This window comes from Neophocaena asiaeorientalis, unplaced genomic scaffold, assembly GCF_003031525.2.
Source record: "Neophocaena asiaeorientalis asiaeorientalis breed wild unplaced genomic scaffold, Neophocaena_asiaeorientalis_V1.1 scaffold130, whole genome shotgun sequence".
In the NCBI taxonomy this organism is placed as follows: domain Eukaryota; kingdom Metazoa; phylum Chordata; class Mammalia; order Artiodactyla; family Phocoenidae; genus Neophocaena; species Neophocaena asiaeorientalis.
The window spans coordinates 11,876,193-11,893,820 of NW_020173397.1; the positions used below are offsets into that span (position 1 = coordinate 11,876,193).

At 35.7% G+C, this 17,628-nt stretch overlaps 2 protein-coding genes across 12 annotated transcripts in view; both read left to right on the plus strand.

The window, feature by feature from the left end:
• TMF1 (TATA element modulatory factor 1) overlaps window positions 1-10,983 on the plus strand; it is a 29,550-nt gene extending 18,567 nt beyond the window's left edge. Inside the window, exons 10-17 of one of the 2 annotated variants that reach the window (XM_024747004.1) lie at window positions 570-726; window positions 4,382-4,574; window positions 5,419-5,488; window positions 5,723-5,815; window positions 6,679-6,780; window positions 7,066-7,218; window positions 8,354-8,479; window positions 9,175-10,983. In XM_024747004.1, coding sequence (XP_024602772.1) covers window positions 570-726; window positions 4,382-4,574; window positions 5,419-5,488; window positions 5,723-5,815; window positions 6,679-6,780; window positions 7,066-7,218; window positions 8,354-8,479; window positions 9,175-9,318 — 1,038 coding nt within the window. In that variant the 3' untranslated portion in view covers window positions 9,319-10,983. Of the gene's footprint in view, window positions 1-569; window positions 727-4,381; window positions 4,575-5,418; window positions 5,489-5,722; window positions 5,816-6,110; window positions 6,161-6,678; window positions 6,781-7,065; window positions 7,219-8,353; window positions 8,480-9,174 lie in introns of those variants that run through there. The other variant, XM_024747005.1, reaches the window with a different exon arrangement.
• A 5,582-nt stretch (window positions 10,984-16,565) lies between these two features.
• Window positions 16,566-17,628, plus strand: part of EOGT (EGF domain specific O-linked N-acetylglucosamine transferase) — a 32,495-nt gene continuing 31,432 nt past the window's right edge. For 4 of the 10 annotated variants that reach the window (XM_024747030.1, XM_024747032.1, XM_024747028.1 and 1 more), the window contains exon 1: window positions 17,101-17,285. The gene's annotated coding sequence lies outside the window, so the exon portion shown is untranslated. Of the gene's footprint in view, window positions 16,676-17,100; window positions 17,302-17,628 lie in introns of those variants that run through there. The other 6 variants (XM_024747033.1, XM_024747027.1, XM_024747036.1 and 3 more) reach the window with 3 other exon arrangements.

A 17,628-nucleotide genomic window follows, 5' to 3' on the forward strand; every position in this document is an offset into this window, starting at 1 on the left:
AAACCAGAGTGAGCACCTTAAAAATGTATAAGAAAAGCCCTAATTTTGTTTTCTAGAAGATAATTTTATCATGATAGATATGTAGTATATTCAGTGTTGTTTTTTCATTTGTAATGGCCGATTTATTAATTATTATCAGTCTCTGATTACTGTGGGGCAGATGAGCAATGCCTAGTTTTTATGCTACTGCTCTGTTAATTTCAGTCAATGAACATGTACAGGAAAAGGGGGAGAAAATGCCCCTCAGATTAATCTTTCTGTTTTTATAAATACTTAGAATTTGGATGAGGAGGCAACTACTGGGAGGTTTGGATGATACTCTTAATTATCTTAAGGTATTCAAAGGCTGTCTTTATCTTAGAAATGCTCTGTAAAGCACTTATTTAGTTACTATGTTGCGCAACTTAACTGTAACTTAAGGATTGAATAGTTAGAAAATAATTTAATAAAAAATCATTTTATCTTGGAGAAGTAGTTTTTCCCAGAAATCTCTCATAAAGTTTCTTTGCTAGCATTTTTAGTGTTTTTATTGCTGTCAGTAGTAATGACTTAAGAATGTCATGATTCAGAGACTCCAGGAAGCAGAGAATCGAAACCAAGAACTGAGTCAAAGTGTTTCATCAACAACAAGACCGTTACTTCGACAGATAGAAAATTTGCAAGCAACTCTAGGGTCCCAGACGTCATCATGGGAGAAGTTAGAGAAGAATCTTTCTGATAGACTTGGTAACTGCTTTAGTTCTTAAGCTCAATGTAGAAGCCCTTCCATCTTGTTTTAGAATTAGGGTAATGGTATGAAATTGAAATTCACTTGATCTCATGGTTTCATTTTGTGTCTAACTTGTAGATTTTTACCTCTTCTCCTCTTTTACATTTATTTTCTAATACCTTAATTGACTCTTTCAAAACATTCCTTACACGATGTGTCTGGTACTGTCTAAAATACTTCCATGTCATTCTTACATTCATTTTTACAAACTGTTGTGCTCAACTGTTTTCTTGTCCATTGCTAAGTCTGACCTCATTCTAGCTTGTCTGCAGTAGTGTAGGAAGTAGAGATCAGGTATGATTCTAGTCAGTGGTAGAATTCCAAGAGCAGAGATAGGTCTAAGTTAGATTAAGGTCAAATTCTAGTAGACAGATGCTGTGGAGTCTTAAGGTTCCATATTTTGCTTCTTAACAGAAATGCTCTAGGTTGCCCTTCTGTGCTGTTAGTAAAAAGAAAATTATTCTTCTAAGATACTTATTCAAGCACAGAATATGTACATATTAGATATCCCAGAAGCTAGCAAATGGTGAAAAATTCCTGTGTCCATTCTACGCCTAAAATTAACTGTAATTTGAGAGACATCATGGTGTAGTGATAAAAGCAGACGTGAATGGGTGTCAGGAGACTTGGACTCAGGGTTTTTATGTTTTGTTTTGAATCACCCAGTCAGACAGTCTGGAGCAAGACACTTACCTTCTCTGGACTACACCCTGAAAATCATGAGGGGTGAACTAGATTAGTTGCTTTCAAACATTATTCAGTAGATCCCTTGTATGTCTTAGTGCTGGCTGTCATGGTGAGGGGGAAGCTTGATAAGTAAGCTGCTGGGCTCCCTCCAGGCTGTTTTAATGAAAGTAGTGCCTCCTTTATCTTTTTTTTTGGCCCTTGTAGCTCCATGTAAGATTTTGTCTGGAAATAGATTTATCTGCTCAAAAAGAAAAATCACTGAACAGATGAACCTTCATATATTGTTTAATTTCTACGTATTAATTTTAGGTCTATTATTTATCTTGGACCACTTTTTGAGACCCATTTGTTATGAAATATGTCATATTTGAAAATGACACCTTCTGAAACAAATATTTATTTAGCAATAAAATGAAAGCAAGAAGCCATTATTTTTGTGGCTTTTAAACTGGAGCCTACACAGCCTCAGGGATATGTGGTATTGTGCTGGAATGTAGGCAAAGCCACAGGACAAATGTACCGTATAATGCTATAAATAAGAGCATAGATACAGTATAGAACAGAATTTATAATGTAAAATAGAGATATTATTAGGTCTACTTTGGTGGGGAAAAAATATGAAAATTCTTGCCTTTGTTAAATCTCAGAATTTTATCCACTAGTCCTTTTTTTAAAATTGTAATTGTCAGTTGAGCTAACTGTAGATTCATATGCAGTTATAAGAAATGATATAGAATGGTCCCTTGCATGCTTTCCCCAATATCCATATGTTAACACTTTGCAAAATTATAGTAGAATATCACAATCAAGGTATTAACTTTGAAACAACCTTCTGATTTTATTCTGATTTCCCCAGTTTTACTGGTACTTATTTGTGTATATATATGTATATGTGTCTATGTGTGTATCAAGTTTTATACAAGTTTACCACTTGTGTAGGTTCATGTATCCATCACTACAGTCAAGATATTGAATAGTTCTAACACCACAAAGATCCCTCATTTTGCCCTTTAAAATCATACTTAGCACCCTCATGGCCCTCCCTCCCTGTCTCGAATCCCTGGCAGCCACTAATCCTCCACTTCTAAAATTTTGGAATTTCAAAATGTTATGTAAATGTGGAACTTCCCTTGCAGTCCAGTGGTTAAGACTCTGTTTCCATTGCAGGGGGCATGGGTTCGATCCCTGGTTGGGGAACTAAGATCCCACATGCCGCATGGCACTGCCAAAAAAAAAAAAAAAATTTATGTAAATAGAATTGTATAACGTGACATTTTGGGGATTGGCTTTTTTTGCTCAGTGTAATTTCTTGAAGATTCATACAAGTTCTTATGTGTATCAATGATTTAGTCTTTATTGCGGAGTGTTTTTCTTTTTTTAAAAAAATATTTATTTATTTACTTTGGCTGCACCGGGTCTTAGTCGAGGCGTGAGGGCTTCTTAGTTGCAGCATGTGGACTTAGTTGTGGCATGCAGACGCTTAGTTGCGGCATGCATGCGGGATCTAGTTCCCCGACTAGGAATCGAATCTGTGCCCCCTGCATTGGAAGCATGGAGTCTTACCCACTGGACTACCAGAGAAGTCCCTGCTGAGTGTTTTTCCATGTATGTAGCACATCTTGTTTAAACATGTACCTGACGAAGGATGTCTGGGCTGGATCTAGACTTTGTATGGATAAAGCTGCTGTGAACATTCATATACAGGTTTTACTGTGAACTTAAGTTTTCATTTCTCTGGATAAATGCCCAAGTGTGCATTTGCCAGGTTGTATGGGTAGTTGCATGTTTAGTTTTTTAAGAAAATGCCAAATTGTTTTCCAAAGTGGCTGTATCTATGAGAATAATCCAGTTTCTCTACCTCCTTGCCAGCATTTTCTTTCAGTGTTGTCCCTATTTTTTCTTCTGGTCATTCAGACAGGTGTGTAGTGATGCCTTATTATGATTTTAATTCGCATTTTCCTCACGAAAGATGGTGAATGTCAGTTTATCTGCTTGTTTTCCATTTGTACGTCCTCTTCGGTGAAATGTTTGCCTTTTGCCCATTTTCTAATTGGAATGTCTGTATTTTCACTGGTGAGTTTTGAGCCTTCTTTATGTATTCTAGATGCTAGTCTTAGATAACATGGTTTGCATTTATTTCCTCCAAGTCTGTAGCTTGTATTTTCATCTTTTTCACATAGAACAAAAGTTTAAAATTTTGAAGAAGTCCAGTTTATCAGTTTTTCTTGTTATGGCTCATGCTCTTTGTGTCAAACCTAAGTACTCTTTGCCTATCCCTAGATCCTGAAGATTTCTTCTGTTTTTTTTTCGAAAAGTTTTATAGTTTGTTTTTTTTTTTTCAGTTGAAGTATAGTTGACTTAAAATATTATATTAGTTTCCAGGTATACAACAGTAATTTGACATTTTTATAGATTATACTTCATATAAAGTTATGATAAAATATTGACTATATTCCCTGTGCTGTACATTACATCCTTGTAACTTTTCTATTTTATACGTGGTAGTTTGTACCTGTTAATCCCCTTCACCCGTTTTACCCCCTCCCCTCATTATATTTTGTTTTATAATTAAGTGTATGATCCATTTGAGTTAATTTTCATATGCTGTGTGAAGGTTAGTTTGAGGTTCTTCTTTTTTTTTTTTCCCTTTGACTATCCAATTGACCCAGCACTGTTTTTTGATTCACTACTCTGTTGATACATGACTCCACTTTCAAATTAAAATATTTTGGTGAAAAAAATGATAAAACACATATAAATTAAGATTTTTTTTGTCTCTGTAGGCAGGCCTGCCTTAGTCAATGAGTACTTACAGTTTTAAGTGTGGCTATTTGCATCATTAAAAGTTTGAAGTCAGAATCTACTTGTTATCTTGGCCTCTTGAATGTATGTATATGTGATTTTTCTTTTTTACCCTACAATCAGGTGAATCCCAGACCTTGTTGGCAGCAGCAGTTGAGAGAGAACGTGCGGCCACAGAAGAACTTCTTGCCAACAAAATTCAACTGTCTTCCATGGAGTCACAGAATTCTCTCTTAAGACAAGAAAATAGTAGATTTCAGGCCCAGCTAGAATCAGAGAAAAATAGGCTAAGAAAACTAGAGGATGAAAATAATAGGTGAGCATGTTTCTTGAGTGTTATTCTTGGTAGTTTCATGACATTTTAAAGCACTTTAAAAAAATGTGGTGTTGGTTTTTAGCTTCATTGCACTGAGAACTGAAAATACATATTTTTAGTGTTTAAAGTCAGAGTCATTAGTAATAGGATATTATACCAAGATACGACCGGGATTCATTGAACCTTGCATAGGCTTTCAAAATTGGGTGGCATGTTCTGAATGTATTTGCATTTTCCAGAGAAAAGATTCATTGCTTTAATTAGATTTTTTAAAGGAGTCTGTTACCACAAAATAGTTTGAAGACCACTCACTGGAGTTGTTTTTATTTTACAGGGGTTTAAGCATTGTTCCAATCTTTCTAAATAAATGTCTGGGCTCTTTGGAAACCATAAGCTATAAAATCCATCTATGTGAAGTTATATTAAGGCTGTGATTAGGGGTTTTATCCTGAGTTCTTCCTTGGAATTTTACTTTAAAAAAAAGTAGTCAAGTAAAAATGATTCATGAAGTAAAATATATGAACTTTTGCAGACATTTTCATAGACCTTCCTAATAAGCCTTTGTAGAATCTGAACAAATTGTAGAATGGTGGTATTCAAAATTCTCTTTAGAAAAAAAAGTCTCTTTTTAAATGAAATCTTAATCCAGAGAACCAATAAATAAGATAACATGAAGTAGTAGTTCACTTTTTGAATAAAACGCAGGTCATCTGGAAAATACAGTTGGAAAATAAAGCTGATAATAAAAATGACTACTAAGTATATAACTGGAGTTAATAAAGTAGTGAGTTTTTAATAGTCTGTACTATCATCTTTTTTGTTTTAATTCCCTTTGGCTTAATAGGTACCAGGTTGAATTAGAAAACCTAAAAGGTGAATATGTAAGAACACTTGAAGAGACAAGGAAAGAAAAGGTATTTCGATTAGTGTTCGCTCACCTCTTAGGGCTTCCATTACAGAATGGTTGGGGATGGTAGCGAACTAATGAGATGGCAAGATAAAATGGGTGATGTTTCTGCTTTTGGAACTTGATCTTTAGTAGTAAGACCAGTAGGAGTGTATACCTTATGTTCCTAAACTTTGAGATTGACTTATGATGATGACTTAGTATCACAGAAATTATCTAACTGTATCTCTCTCTCCATTAGACACTGTTGAATAGTCAGTTAGAAATGGAGAAAATGAAAGTTGAACAGGAAAAGAAGAAAGCAATTTTCACTCAAGAAGCAATAAAAGAAAAGGTATTACATTTTGTTTTCTTTTTGATGTAACCAGTTTGTAGCTGTTGTGATTAATCATTATTTGTTTTGTAATTTTAGCTACACTTTATAAATACCATTTCTTATGTCTAAAATCAATAGAGTGATAAATTCTAGTAGTATAATCAGTGTTCTGCTCAGAGTGGGTCCAGAGTAATTGGAGTTTATGCAAAGATATCTGTGATTTCTAGGATTTGAATGACAGAACCTCTTGCCCCTTTTAAAATGAATTTTTGTGGTCTCTCACTGACTCTGATGCCCCTCATTTGGCCCATAGGCACCTTGGGAGTGAAACTGGTTTGTTCACTTTCTTTCTGGTTAATGAAGGTAATTTTTCTAAAGTGAGTTTCCTGTATTTAAAGGATTGGAGTATACTCGGTAGTAAGCGTAATACATTAAAACTACCTATATGTGCATTGATTGAAATTACCTTTTGAAATTATTTGGTTTAAAAAAATACAGTAAAAATAAAGTGGATAAGCCAGAAACTTTATGGTTTGTAAATCTCATTGGTAATCTTATTCTAAAGAATAGGTTTAATTGGTGGTATGTTATATAATATGAAGCAGTTAGTTCATATAATTGTTCCAATAAAAACATTCTCATTCCATTAAAAATAAAACAAATTATGTTGTTATAATATAAATGAGATGATTTAACCAAGTTTGTCTACGCTTTAAATTACTAAATATTGTGCCTTTGATAAGACTTAAGATATCTGTAACATTTTATGAGGAAATTAGAATGAATCTTTGTTGTCATTGATCCTAGAAAACTTTATTGCTTTTTTATTTATCATTTTACTCTTCAATCTGAACTGAATTTTTTTTTCTTTACACCTTAAGGAACGGAAGTCATTTTCTGTTTCTAGCACTCCCACAATGTCACGCTCAAGCTCGATAAGTGGAGTTGATATGGCAGGACTACAAACATCTTTTATGTCTCAGGTGATGTTTTATTTCTTACACGTGTTTAGTTCTTAGACTGAATAATGATAAAGAGAATATGCAGATAGCAGTTCGACTCTCACCGTGATCTTGCTATTCTGTAGGCAATTTATCTGCATATTTGTAAGGGAGTGCTAATTGCACTGAGGAAATAGAGATGGTTTTCTGCCTTTGAAAAAAGTCATAGACATTTTAAAGTAAGAATTGACCAAACCATTTTGTTTGACACCTATGCACAGTCTGTAGTAACTGAATAACTATATATGCTTTCTTTAATTAACACAGGATGAGCTTCATGATCACTCATTTGGACCAATGTCTGTGTCAGCAAATGGAAGCAATCTTTATGATGCTGTAAGGATGGGAGCAGGATCAAGCATTATTGAAAATCTACAGTCTCAGCTAAAGCTAAGGGAAGGAGAAATTACTCATTTACAGGTATTAGAAAAATTAAATGTGCTGTAGAAGTAAATGAAATTTTGAGGCCCAATGAGTAGCACCCTTCATTTCCACCTGCATTCTGAACAAATTGAGAAATAAAATGAAATAGTGACACGTGAAGCCCCAAGTAAATCATATATATTAACGATAAAGGCTGGTTGGAGAAATTAGCCAAGGATGAAAGTTCAGTGGGCCTTCTGAGTGCCAGAATTTGGGAGACTGTCACAGGAAATGCTTGGCTGGAGTAGGCCACCCCATGTGTGACAGCCTGCCATGATAAGACAGAGAGGCATCTAGGAGCAGAGAGCTCCTTGCAGGCAGCTTTTTCCAAACACGAAAAAAGGGAAGTTGCTGAGCTGAGCATAGCCATTTTATTCTCCCCAGATTTTCTGCTTAGGTAAGTTGCTCCAGCTCCCCCTATGAGGAAAGAGTAAAGGTGATGAGAGAGATTAGAACTATAACATCCTAGACATGAAAGGAAACATCGTGAGTGGAGCATCCTCCCATCTTATCTTGCTTTTCAGAAACTTAATGCTGTGACAAATGTTAAAACGTTTTACCTGTTTTCATTGTTAAACTTGATACACTCGAAAGTGGAACTTTCCTCTTCTATTTTTATTATATGATTTTAGTTGAAAATATTACTGTATTAAAGAAGATGTCCTTGAATTGGAAGAAAATAGATCAGAATAATCTTATTACCTGTTATGTTTGTGTAGCCCACTGTTATGCTTAAGGGCACAAATGAACTTCTTTGGTAGTTGATGATAGATTCTACCAATGTGACCTGCATGGTTGGCGGTTTGTTTTTATTTCTCTGGGTTTTTGTAGTAATTTAGCATAACTGAAATATATGCTATTTCCTTAGAGAAAAATGTAGAGTTGCATGTTTCAAACAGATGATTAAATTTTCTTCAGTTCTTTATCTCTCATAGTAAACCCTATAAATGGTATACCTTTGAGGAAAGTTGAAACCGTTTTTGTGCCTCTATTTCCTTTTACCAGGAGCTAGCTTATGGTTATATGTTCACATATCTATTTCTTAAAAAATAGCACATTAAATGTTTATATTAGTGGGATTATTAAACAAGATATACTTTGATTTAAATCACTTCCTGGTAATGTTTCTCAGCTAGAAATTGGCAATCTAGAAAAAACACGCTCCATAATGGCTGAAGAGCTAGTTAAATTAACAAATCAAAATGATGAACTTGAAGAGAAAGTGAAGGAGATACCCAAACTTCGAACTCAGCTAAGAGTAAGTATTCTTCACTCTTATTTTTAGTTTACATAAAATGCATATGTATATGTTAGTGTTTTCTTTGATAATTGAAGAGTATTAATATTTGAGTGAAGAACTTTAAAAATGAATCTTATCTTGCTTCTCACATCACACATTCAGAGTAATGTTCACAATCATGTTGAGTCTCAGCACAGGAAAATAACCAGATTTCATTTGGCCAAGGCTCATTAATAATCCTGAACTTTTGCATGATCTGAGCAGTATTTTATTGAATGATGTTATATGTATCCTCACAATTAGCATATTTGGTATGGGAAGTTGCTCTTAAGCCATATATGAGAATAGATTTTCTTTTGACTTTTCTTGTGGGGTAAATGCCAGGTAATACTTAAACCACAGTGAACCATAGAGACTGAAATTTCATCAAACGTGCTGAAATTACTGGGAGAAAAGACAGATTAAGCTATATATGGGGAGAATTGTAGATTTAGTGAAAAGATATGTTAAGATTAATAGCCATCTGGCTTTTTTTTTTTTTTTATTCTTTTATTCCAACAGACCGAGGTATGAGTTTAATTTTTATGAGAGATGACTATATACTTTTATTTAGATTGTAATGTCTTTACTGGTGGCTCATTTATGATAATATAAATATAATATTAAAGATTTTCTGTAGTTATTTAAAAATTGTAAACAAATATATTTTATAGGATTTGGATCAAAGATACAACACTATTCTGCAGATGTATGGAGAAAAAGCAGAAGAGGCAGAAGAACTTCGATTAGATCTTGAAGATGTAAAAAATATGTATAAGACTCAAATAGATGAGCTTTTAAGACAAAGGCTCAGTTAACTTCTGAAAATTACATTCCCATCAAACTGAATGTAAACATTTAATATCTAAGTACAGATATCCAATAAATTCTTTTATAGAATTAGAAAGTGTAATTTACTGTAGCATTCAAAAATTGAAAAAAATTGTTCTATAGTATATAGTAATATTTCCAGTTAAATTATTTTGTGCAGTATTTGAACTTTATTTTTAAAACTATTCTTTAAAGATTTATTTTTTACAGTCTTTTTTTTTTTTTTTTTTTGCCTTGAATAGCACAGAGATTTATTACTTTATCCTCATGTCATTATGGTTAGGGAAGGAGAATGGTGTTATATATTGTAGATATATAACTAATTGTATCTATAATTTATATGTTTTTGTTTATATTGAGAACATTTAAAGAGTGATAGTGACATATTGACACTTTGAAATCTTTCACACTTAAATCTTCAGTATGTCTAATTACTATTTATGAAAATGGACATTGTGTTCAAGTAAAAAAATTATTAAACCTGCAGTTATTAAATCTTGAACTAATATTTTTCTTTTGGAAAAAAAACACCTTCTGAAGTTTAAAGGGTAAATAATTTAAACTTTAAAAGTTTTGTGGTCTCATTTTATTTCACTCAGATTTCACGATTAAGTCTGTACAAATTTTGGTACCCATTTGGAGAAAGCTATAGCTATTCAAAGTTATCTAGGCATAACTGAATAGTGGAAGAATCTACTTACAGTCATTTTGTGATGGTATCATTAACATTTTAGTAGTTTTGAAGACGTATTGTTTTACTACCCTATAAAATGAATCAAAACTAATTAAATTACTAATATAATTTTCTTTTTAAAAATTAATTGTTCACATTTTGTAAAGCCATATTTTTGGCACATTAAAAGTATATGTTTGATATTCATAACAAAATAGAGAAATTATAGGAGTTAAATTTGGCATTTTGCAATTTTCTGTGGTTTATCATTTAATTTTTTTCTTGAACCTTTAAACCGAAAAATAGTGTGAAATAGCTGAAAAAATAACTATGCCTTCCTCTCAGCTGTGTTTTAGACTTGTGAAATATTTTGATACATTTTATTACTGAAAGTCATTTAGCTGCCTTTACTTGAAAGTAGGAACACTCACTTAACTTCTAGTTACATTTTAAACACTAGAACTTTAGCTACAGGTAAGCCATGTTGAAGCTTTTGGAATGCCTTTCAGGGCAATTCAAGTGACCTCATTTTTGTTCTTTTTGCATTCAAGACAGTATTTCTGTCAGTCAATCTCTGATTTGTAGCATTAATAAATATTCTTTCCATGTGAGCCAAATTCATAAAATTAATTTTCTATATTTTAGTGGTAAAAAGCAGTATAGTAGCTTTCTGTCAGCTTTTTTTTTTTTCTCCAGGGGCTGACAGAAAATGACAAGACTGATAGCAATAAGAAATGTACAGAATTAGAAAATATAGGAAACTTAAGTTGCAAATTCTGTCAAGTGTTTGAAACTAGAAGTTTAGGAATTATGAAATTGTTCTTTTAATATATCCATTAGTGAGGAAAAAAACCCAGAAACCCTTCAGTTGTGGAGAAAAGATTGAAATAAAATTCCTTTACTTTTCAATTTTATAATATTATACACTCTCTTTTCTTAATCCATATTAACATTAATAAAATCAACTTAAAATTTTAAAGTGTTCTCAGTTTATTTAAGATAAACAGCTATTTAATATTTAAGTCTTCGGCTGTATATTACCGTATATTGTTCTTCATCCACAAATTAATAGCTGATGTTCATACAGACCTTATTTTATTATACACTTAGATTTCTCAATACATTTGTAAGTTGAGAAGGTGTACTGAATTGCTTTCTTGAAGAACTCTACTAAGTGGCAGAATACCTATTGAATATTGGTTGCTGTATTTTGCTGTTTGTCATTAAAACTTACCTGTCCATATTCTAGAAAATATTTATATTTTAATAAAGAAAATAGATCGCAGTCAGATGTTTCCATTCTTGAAAGAAAATAGGTAATATAAATGATAACAATGTCAAGAATATAAACAAAGAATAGAGGGGTGTGAACATTGTTGTTTCATATATAGACAACTAAGCACAGACTGTGGGCATCCTTCTAACTCTTGGGAAGCTGAATTGAGAGTACCATTTCTTTCTTTTTCTTTACCTCTTTTTTGAGAACTTCCACTTGTACAGTGTTTAACATATGGGGATGTATCAAATGTATCTATACTTTGATTTAAGATATTCTAAATATGGATAATTTCTAACCTAGGAAAACATGTGGTTTAAGTAAGTGAAAAGAAAAGTTCAGGAAAATTTTTTTCTTGTAATCCTTCATTTGGCATTTGATTTATTAATTGAAAGTTTTATTTAAATGCTTATTAAAGGATGTGATTTATAATATATAGAAAATAGCCACAAGAAAAAATAGAAAATTACTATAACTATCTTGTTCTACCACTCTTTGTCTAGTATATATACATGTATGTTCTAATGTATCATAATTTTTCATTTAAAAATCTAATGTCCCCAATTCTATTCAGTTTTAAACTATTACAACTTTAACTTCATATTTTGTAAAGGGCTAAAGGTATGATTTAAACTACAGATGGATATAATATTTTAACCCTAAATGAAAGATAATGTAAATAATAAGCATGGATCTGATTTGAATAAAGATTTTAAAATAGTAATAATATATTTCATTTTTAACATAATTTAGAGTGGTCAGTACCAATGAGTGAAGATAGTTTTCTTTTATGAAGATAGATATAACTTTGGAATTCTTATTTTAAGAAAATAAGGATAAGCCCAAATTTTTATGAGTTATATTACTAAGTGTTTTATTAGAATTAAATATAGTTTTTCTAATGAAGACATGTTTTTGGAAAATATAATTCTAAGAATTTACTTCTTGTAACTAACTGGTGTAATTACTGTAACGATGATTTGTGTCTTTTTAGAGTCTTAAACAGTATCAAGATATTCTTCTAAAAGTCATAAAACATTTCTATATTCAAATAATAACAGATAAAATAAGTTATCCTCTATTCATAAGTTACCTTGGTTCATATTGCTTGTACTGTTGAACTCTGCAACTTTGATCCTTTAAAGTCCTTTTAAGCTATTGCCTTTACACATACCCATTTAACTTTTTGCAAATCAAGACCCTTTAACAAGATAGAGTAAAAATTAAATGTATCTTTCTTCTTAATACTTACTTTTTTTAAATAAAAAAAAACAAACAAAACCTCACAATGCTTCAGTAATCCACAATTGTGATACAGAGAATTTACTCTTAGTGCTGTCCAGAATTTATTCCCCATATTGACCTACTGCCAAGTAAGGTAAATTTCATTTTTTGTCCTCAAATAATACTAAGCAAGGGCTCATGGGAAGTTTTTCTGTTTGCTTAACATTAAACTCTCTTCTTTGACAGGTAGTGATGGGCAGAGCATGGTGGATAGAGGTGTTCCTTTCAGTTTTAGACAATGCCATGCCCATTTGTCTCTTTTGAAATGACAATTTTTACAAAACATATTAAAAAAATATCTGTGGTCATAGGTGATAATAGGAAACAGTGCTTACTTTGCTATTGTTAAGCAGTTTGCTTATATGGGATCATAATCACTCATCCACTGTTCTGAAATCTAGAAAGCTCTGAAAACCAAATCTTTCTTTAATAAGCTTGTTGTCAAATCTGCTTTGGTAGTAAAGCCTGACCTTCACTGACATGAGGCTATTAAGGGCTTTATCTCACTTAGTGTGAGTATTCATTCATTTTGCTGCATTTTGTGTGAGAGTATGGGGTACTGATCCAGGACACAATGAGGGTGTTAGGTAGTAAGATGGTGTGCATACCCTGTTCTGTTAAAAAAAAATCAGGAACATACACGGTACCAAGGATTTTGGAAAAGGGATTGTATATCTGCACTTTATCTTCAAAAAGCTTTTTAAAGTGGATACCATTATCATCTCCATTTTTAAAATGAAGAAAGGTTAAGTAATTGCTCAAGGTCATATGGCATATAAGTGGCAAAGTTGAGACTAATTTGTGCAGTTTGGCTCCAGAGTCCATGCTCTGAACCATTAACTATACAATGCTGTTTCTCTTACTGCTCTTCTGTAAAACCATAAGCATATAGATCAACTGTAGCATAAGATAAAATTTGCTTGCTTAAAATTTTAATACCTTTGATTTATGGTTTAAGAAGTTGGATATATCAGAGAACCAATAAGCTATATTCTGCCGATACTTCAGCATTTTGCTAACACTGTGAGCTATCCAAAATGCCAATGTGTGAGTGGCAAACTTACAACCCATTTAGCAAACTTGTAGTGCAATGTAAAAATTATGATTATTCAAAATTTCAAAGTTATATAAAAGAGACAGCAGATAATGAAAGCCATATACTTACTAACGTTTACTTTTTAACAGCATTCAATTTATGGCCCATTTTGTCTCATTTATACTTCACGTGTGTTCCTCTCAACCCATACTGACTATTTTGAAGCAAATTTCAGACATAGGACTTGATTATTTAAGTCTGAAATGTTTCTGTAAAAAGTAACTTTACCTCATCAACTATTTGGTTACTTGCATCATAATTCATATAGGAAAGACAGGATAAATCTGCTTCATTCTTTTCCTTTATTTACCAGTTCTCACAATTAAAGTTTGTTCCTTTCTATCATCCGAAATGAACAGCAAGGTTTTTGGCTTGTGTATTTGATCGATTAGTTGGATCTTTTTGAATTTAATATTTAAATATGTTTGTGCTTCAATCCATTACAGTTACCCTGTTGATGCTTTAAATTATTCTATCTTTGGCCAGAGGGAACCTTCTCAAACTGGTTTCTGAGTCCTTTTGGTATGACCCTCATAGCCTTTGATTGCTTCCTCCTGTTCTAGTACATTTCCTGCCCCATATCTAAGATCATTTTTCTGTGTATACCCCACATTAATCCATTTTTCTATGGAGCCCATGTTCCTTAAATGGGAAAGTGTGTAACGAGATGACAGTCTGGGCACAAGGGGTGCTTCTTGCTACATGGTTGGTTGTTTCTAAATCTTTTCAACGGATGATGAAGGGCAAATTTGGGTTTGTTTTTTATTTAATTTATTTATTTTTGGCTGCGTTGGGTCTTCGTTGCTGCGCGTGGGCTTTCTCTAGTTGAGGCTGGTGGGGGCTACACTTCGTTGCGGTGCGGGGGCTTCTCATTGTGGTGGCTTCTCTTGTTGCGGAGCACGGGCTCTAGGCTCGCGGGCTCTAGAGCGCAGGGCTCAGTATTTGTGGAGCACGGGCTTAGTTGCTCTGTGGCATGTGGGATCTTCCCGGAGCAGGGCTCGAACTCGTGTCCTCTGCAATGGCAGGTGGATTCTTAACCGCTGCGCCATCAGGGAAGTCCCTAGTTTTAGTTTATAATGTAAAATATTCACATGATTCTAAAGTCACAAGTATATAATGTATATTCAGAGAACTTATCTTCTTTGTCCCCTATACTTATATTCCCTCCTTCCCCCATAGGTAATCATTTTAATGTTGTTATTCTATTTGTAAATAACAATTTATATACATAAATATATACATATATATTCCCTTTCCTCAATAAATGATACCATATTGCACATTCTTCTTCTACTGTGCTTTTTCCACTCAATAATACATCCTGCAGTGTATAGTGATATTTCTCAATCCTCTTTTACGCCTGCATAGCTCTACATTGTGTGAATATACCATAGTTTATTCATCAGTCTCCTGTTAATAGACGTTTGAGCTTATTGTTTAAAACTAAATTTTAACATTAATATTTTGGGAGGGAAATTCTATGTAAAGAATGGCTGTTACAGTACGATAGAACACAACCTCATGTTCTTAAAGCCCCATCACATTTTGTCTCCCCTGAGCCAGAATGACCACAACTTAATATTTAGCCATTTAAAATAGCACCATGTGCACCTCCCAACAGTTGGATTGGTTTGTCTGCTCTTGCAATGAGACTAACATATTTTTAGAAACCTTTCTCATATATTGTTCTCATGCGTTCTTTAAAAAAATCTATGTATTTTTCTCTATATCTTTATCACATATCACTCAGGGGCAAACCAGCTTGTTTATTCATTTTGAAACAACTAAGAGGAAAGCTATATTTCCTGTATGTGACAAAATAGATTGGTGGCAAGTAAGCTGAGAAAGCACTTTTTAAAGTTGCTCTGCTTCATTGGTAAGGGGTGGCAAAGTACGAAATAATAGAACAGTACTTCCTTTAGAGGCAGAGTCTTTTACATGAAGAGTAAACGAGTTAATACTGTACAGTGCTTTAGAATAATCCTTGGCACATATCAAGTACCGTGTGTTTTTGCATTGCTATTATTTGAAAGAAAAAATCCAGATAATGTTACTCATTTAGCAAGTTACTAATGGAACTTGTTCTCATAAAGGTATCTGAAAAAATTATTTGAAGATTATGTAAGCCTTTGGTAACAAACTGTTGTATTTTCTTATGATCATAGTACTTAATGCGGGTGGTTTTATGTGTCTGAGCGTGTTTATTTTGATGATACCAACTTTGATCAGTTAAAGTTGAATCAATAATGCTCACCTTAACTGTGGCTCTGTACTACGCAGCATACTATGAGAACCGAGGGCGCCAAGAGTAGAAGTATGGGAGATGGGCGTTCAAATAATTATGATAAAATAATTAAGCAATTGCAATTTAAATAATTATAAAATAATACAACGATAAAAATACAACTCCACAAAGCGGCATTTGACCTTGGAGAGTTTTCGGATAGTTACGAAGAGAGGCAAGAGTATTACTACATAATATTCAAGGACTCCAAAGAATCCTCCATCCTCCGGTTGGCCACCAGAAAGTGCTGCCAACTACGGGCAGGCCCCACGTATGAAAGTGAGAGCGGCAACTTCGGCTCTAATTAAGAAAACAGTAAAACTCCGCCTCAATGCAACGCAATGAGAAGGAAGAAGGGAAGGAGAGTCAGGCTTTCTACTCAACCCGTCCCAGGGTCCTTTAAGCGCCTTATCCCTTCCTCCCAAGGAGGACAGTCCAGCCTGGCTCTCTGGCCCTGGCGGGAGAACGCAGGGAACCGCAGACGGTGCCCCTCGAGCCCGGTCCCCGCGGACCTGCCATCGGGACCCGCGCTCCCAGCCCCCGCCCGGCCCGCGTGGCCCGGCTTCTGCCCCGGCGGCCCCCGGCGCGGCGGGAGCTCCCGGGCGCCCCCTGGCCCGGCTCCGGCGCCCGAGGTTTCCGGTGAGCTGCAGTCGCCGGTTATGACGACTCCCTCCTCCGGAGCAGCCGCCGCCGCCGCCGCTTCTCCGCAGCCCCGGTTCGCCCAGCTCCAGGTGGGACTCGCCCCGGGGTCCGCGAAGCCTTCACCCGCCCCCCTGTGTGCCGCGGCAGTCTGAGCGGCTCTTGGGGCCGGTCGCGCGGTGGGCGCTTCTGCCCGCTCCCGGCGCGGCTTCCCGGAGGGCTGGCGCCTCTCCACGGGTCCGCCTGCGCCTTCCCATCGCCCGCGGGCCGAAGAGGCGGACGTGGGGAAGGCGATCCTGACCCTCCCGACTCCGAGCGCTCGGTCTCTTCATGGCGCCTGTAGCGGCGCACGGGACCCCGGGGGCCCTCCGGACGCGGGGAAGAATGCCGGCTCCCCGGCCGGCTCCCCCTTGACCGGGTTTCCCAGGCCGGGGCGGAGCCGCTCTCCAGGCCCCTCCCAGGCGCGCCAGGGACCGGGGGTGGGGAGTGCGGTGTTGGGTGTTGGGTGTTGGGCGGTCCCCGGGGATCTCTGCGCCCTGATTCCTGCGCAGCATCGAGGCCGCCGAAGGGCGCTTGCCGCTGACCCCCCCCGCCCTGGTTTCACTGACGTTCTAGCAGACAGCTGGTGGACCTCACCTGGGCATCTCAGGCCCTTTCTAACTTCCTGCCGTGGAAAACTTCTAGCATTTGTCGGGGCGACCAGTAAGGAGGAGTCCTTGTGGGTCTCAGATGCGTTTAACTTTTCACCCGTCCACTGCCTCCTTTAAACTTTTGCAAGCTCTGTCACAGAACATCACCCCCTCTCACCCGTTGTGTTCCCTATCAGCCTCGGGCTTTCATGTCTCATCATCTTTCAGGCTTCTCCCTTTTTCCTTTCTCCTTCTTAGGCCTGTGGAAACAGCTGTTTTGTGCTGAAGGAAAAAGTAGCTCAGCTGCTAAAGCTTCTATCTGCTGGGGAAGTGCGCCCTCCCATCCCTCAGGGGCTCTTGCAAGAGAACTCAACACCAGAAGGGCTCTGCCAGGCCCCGAGGTTGTGCTTTCAAGC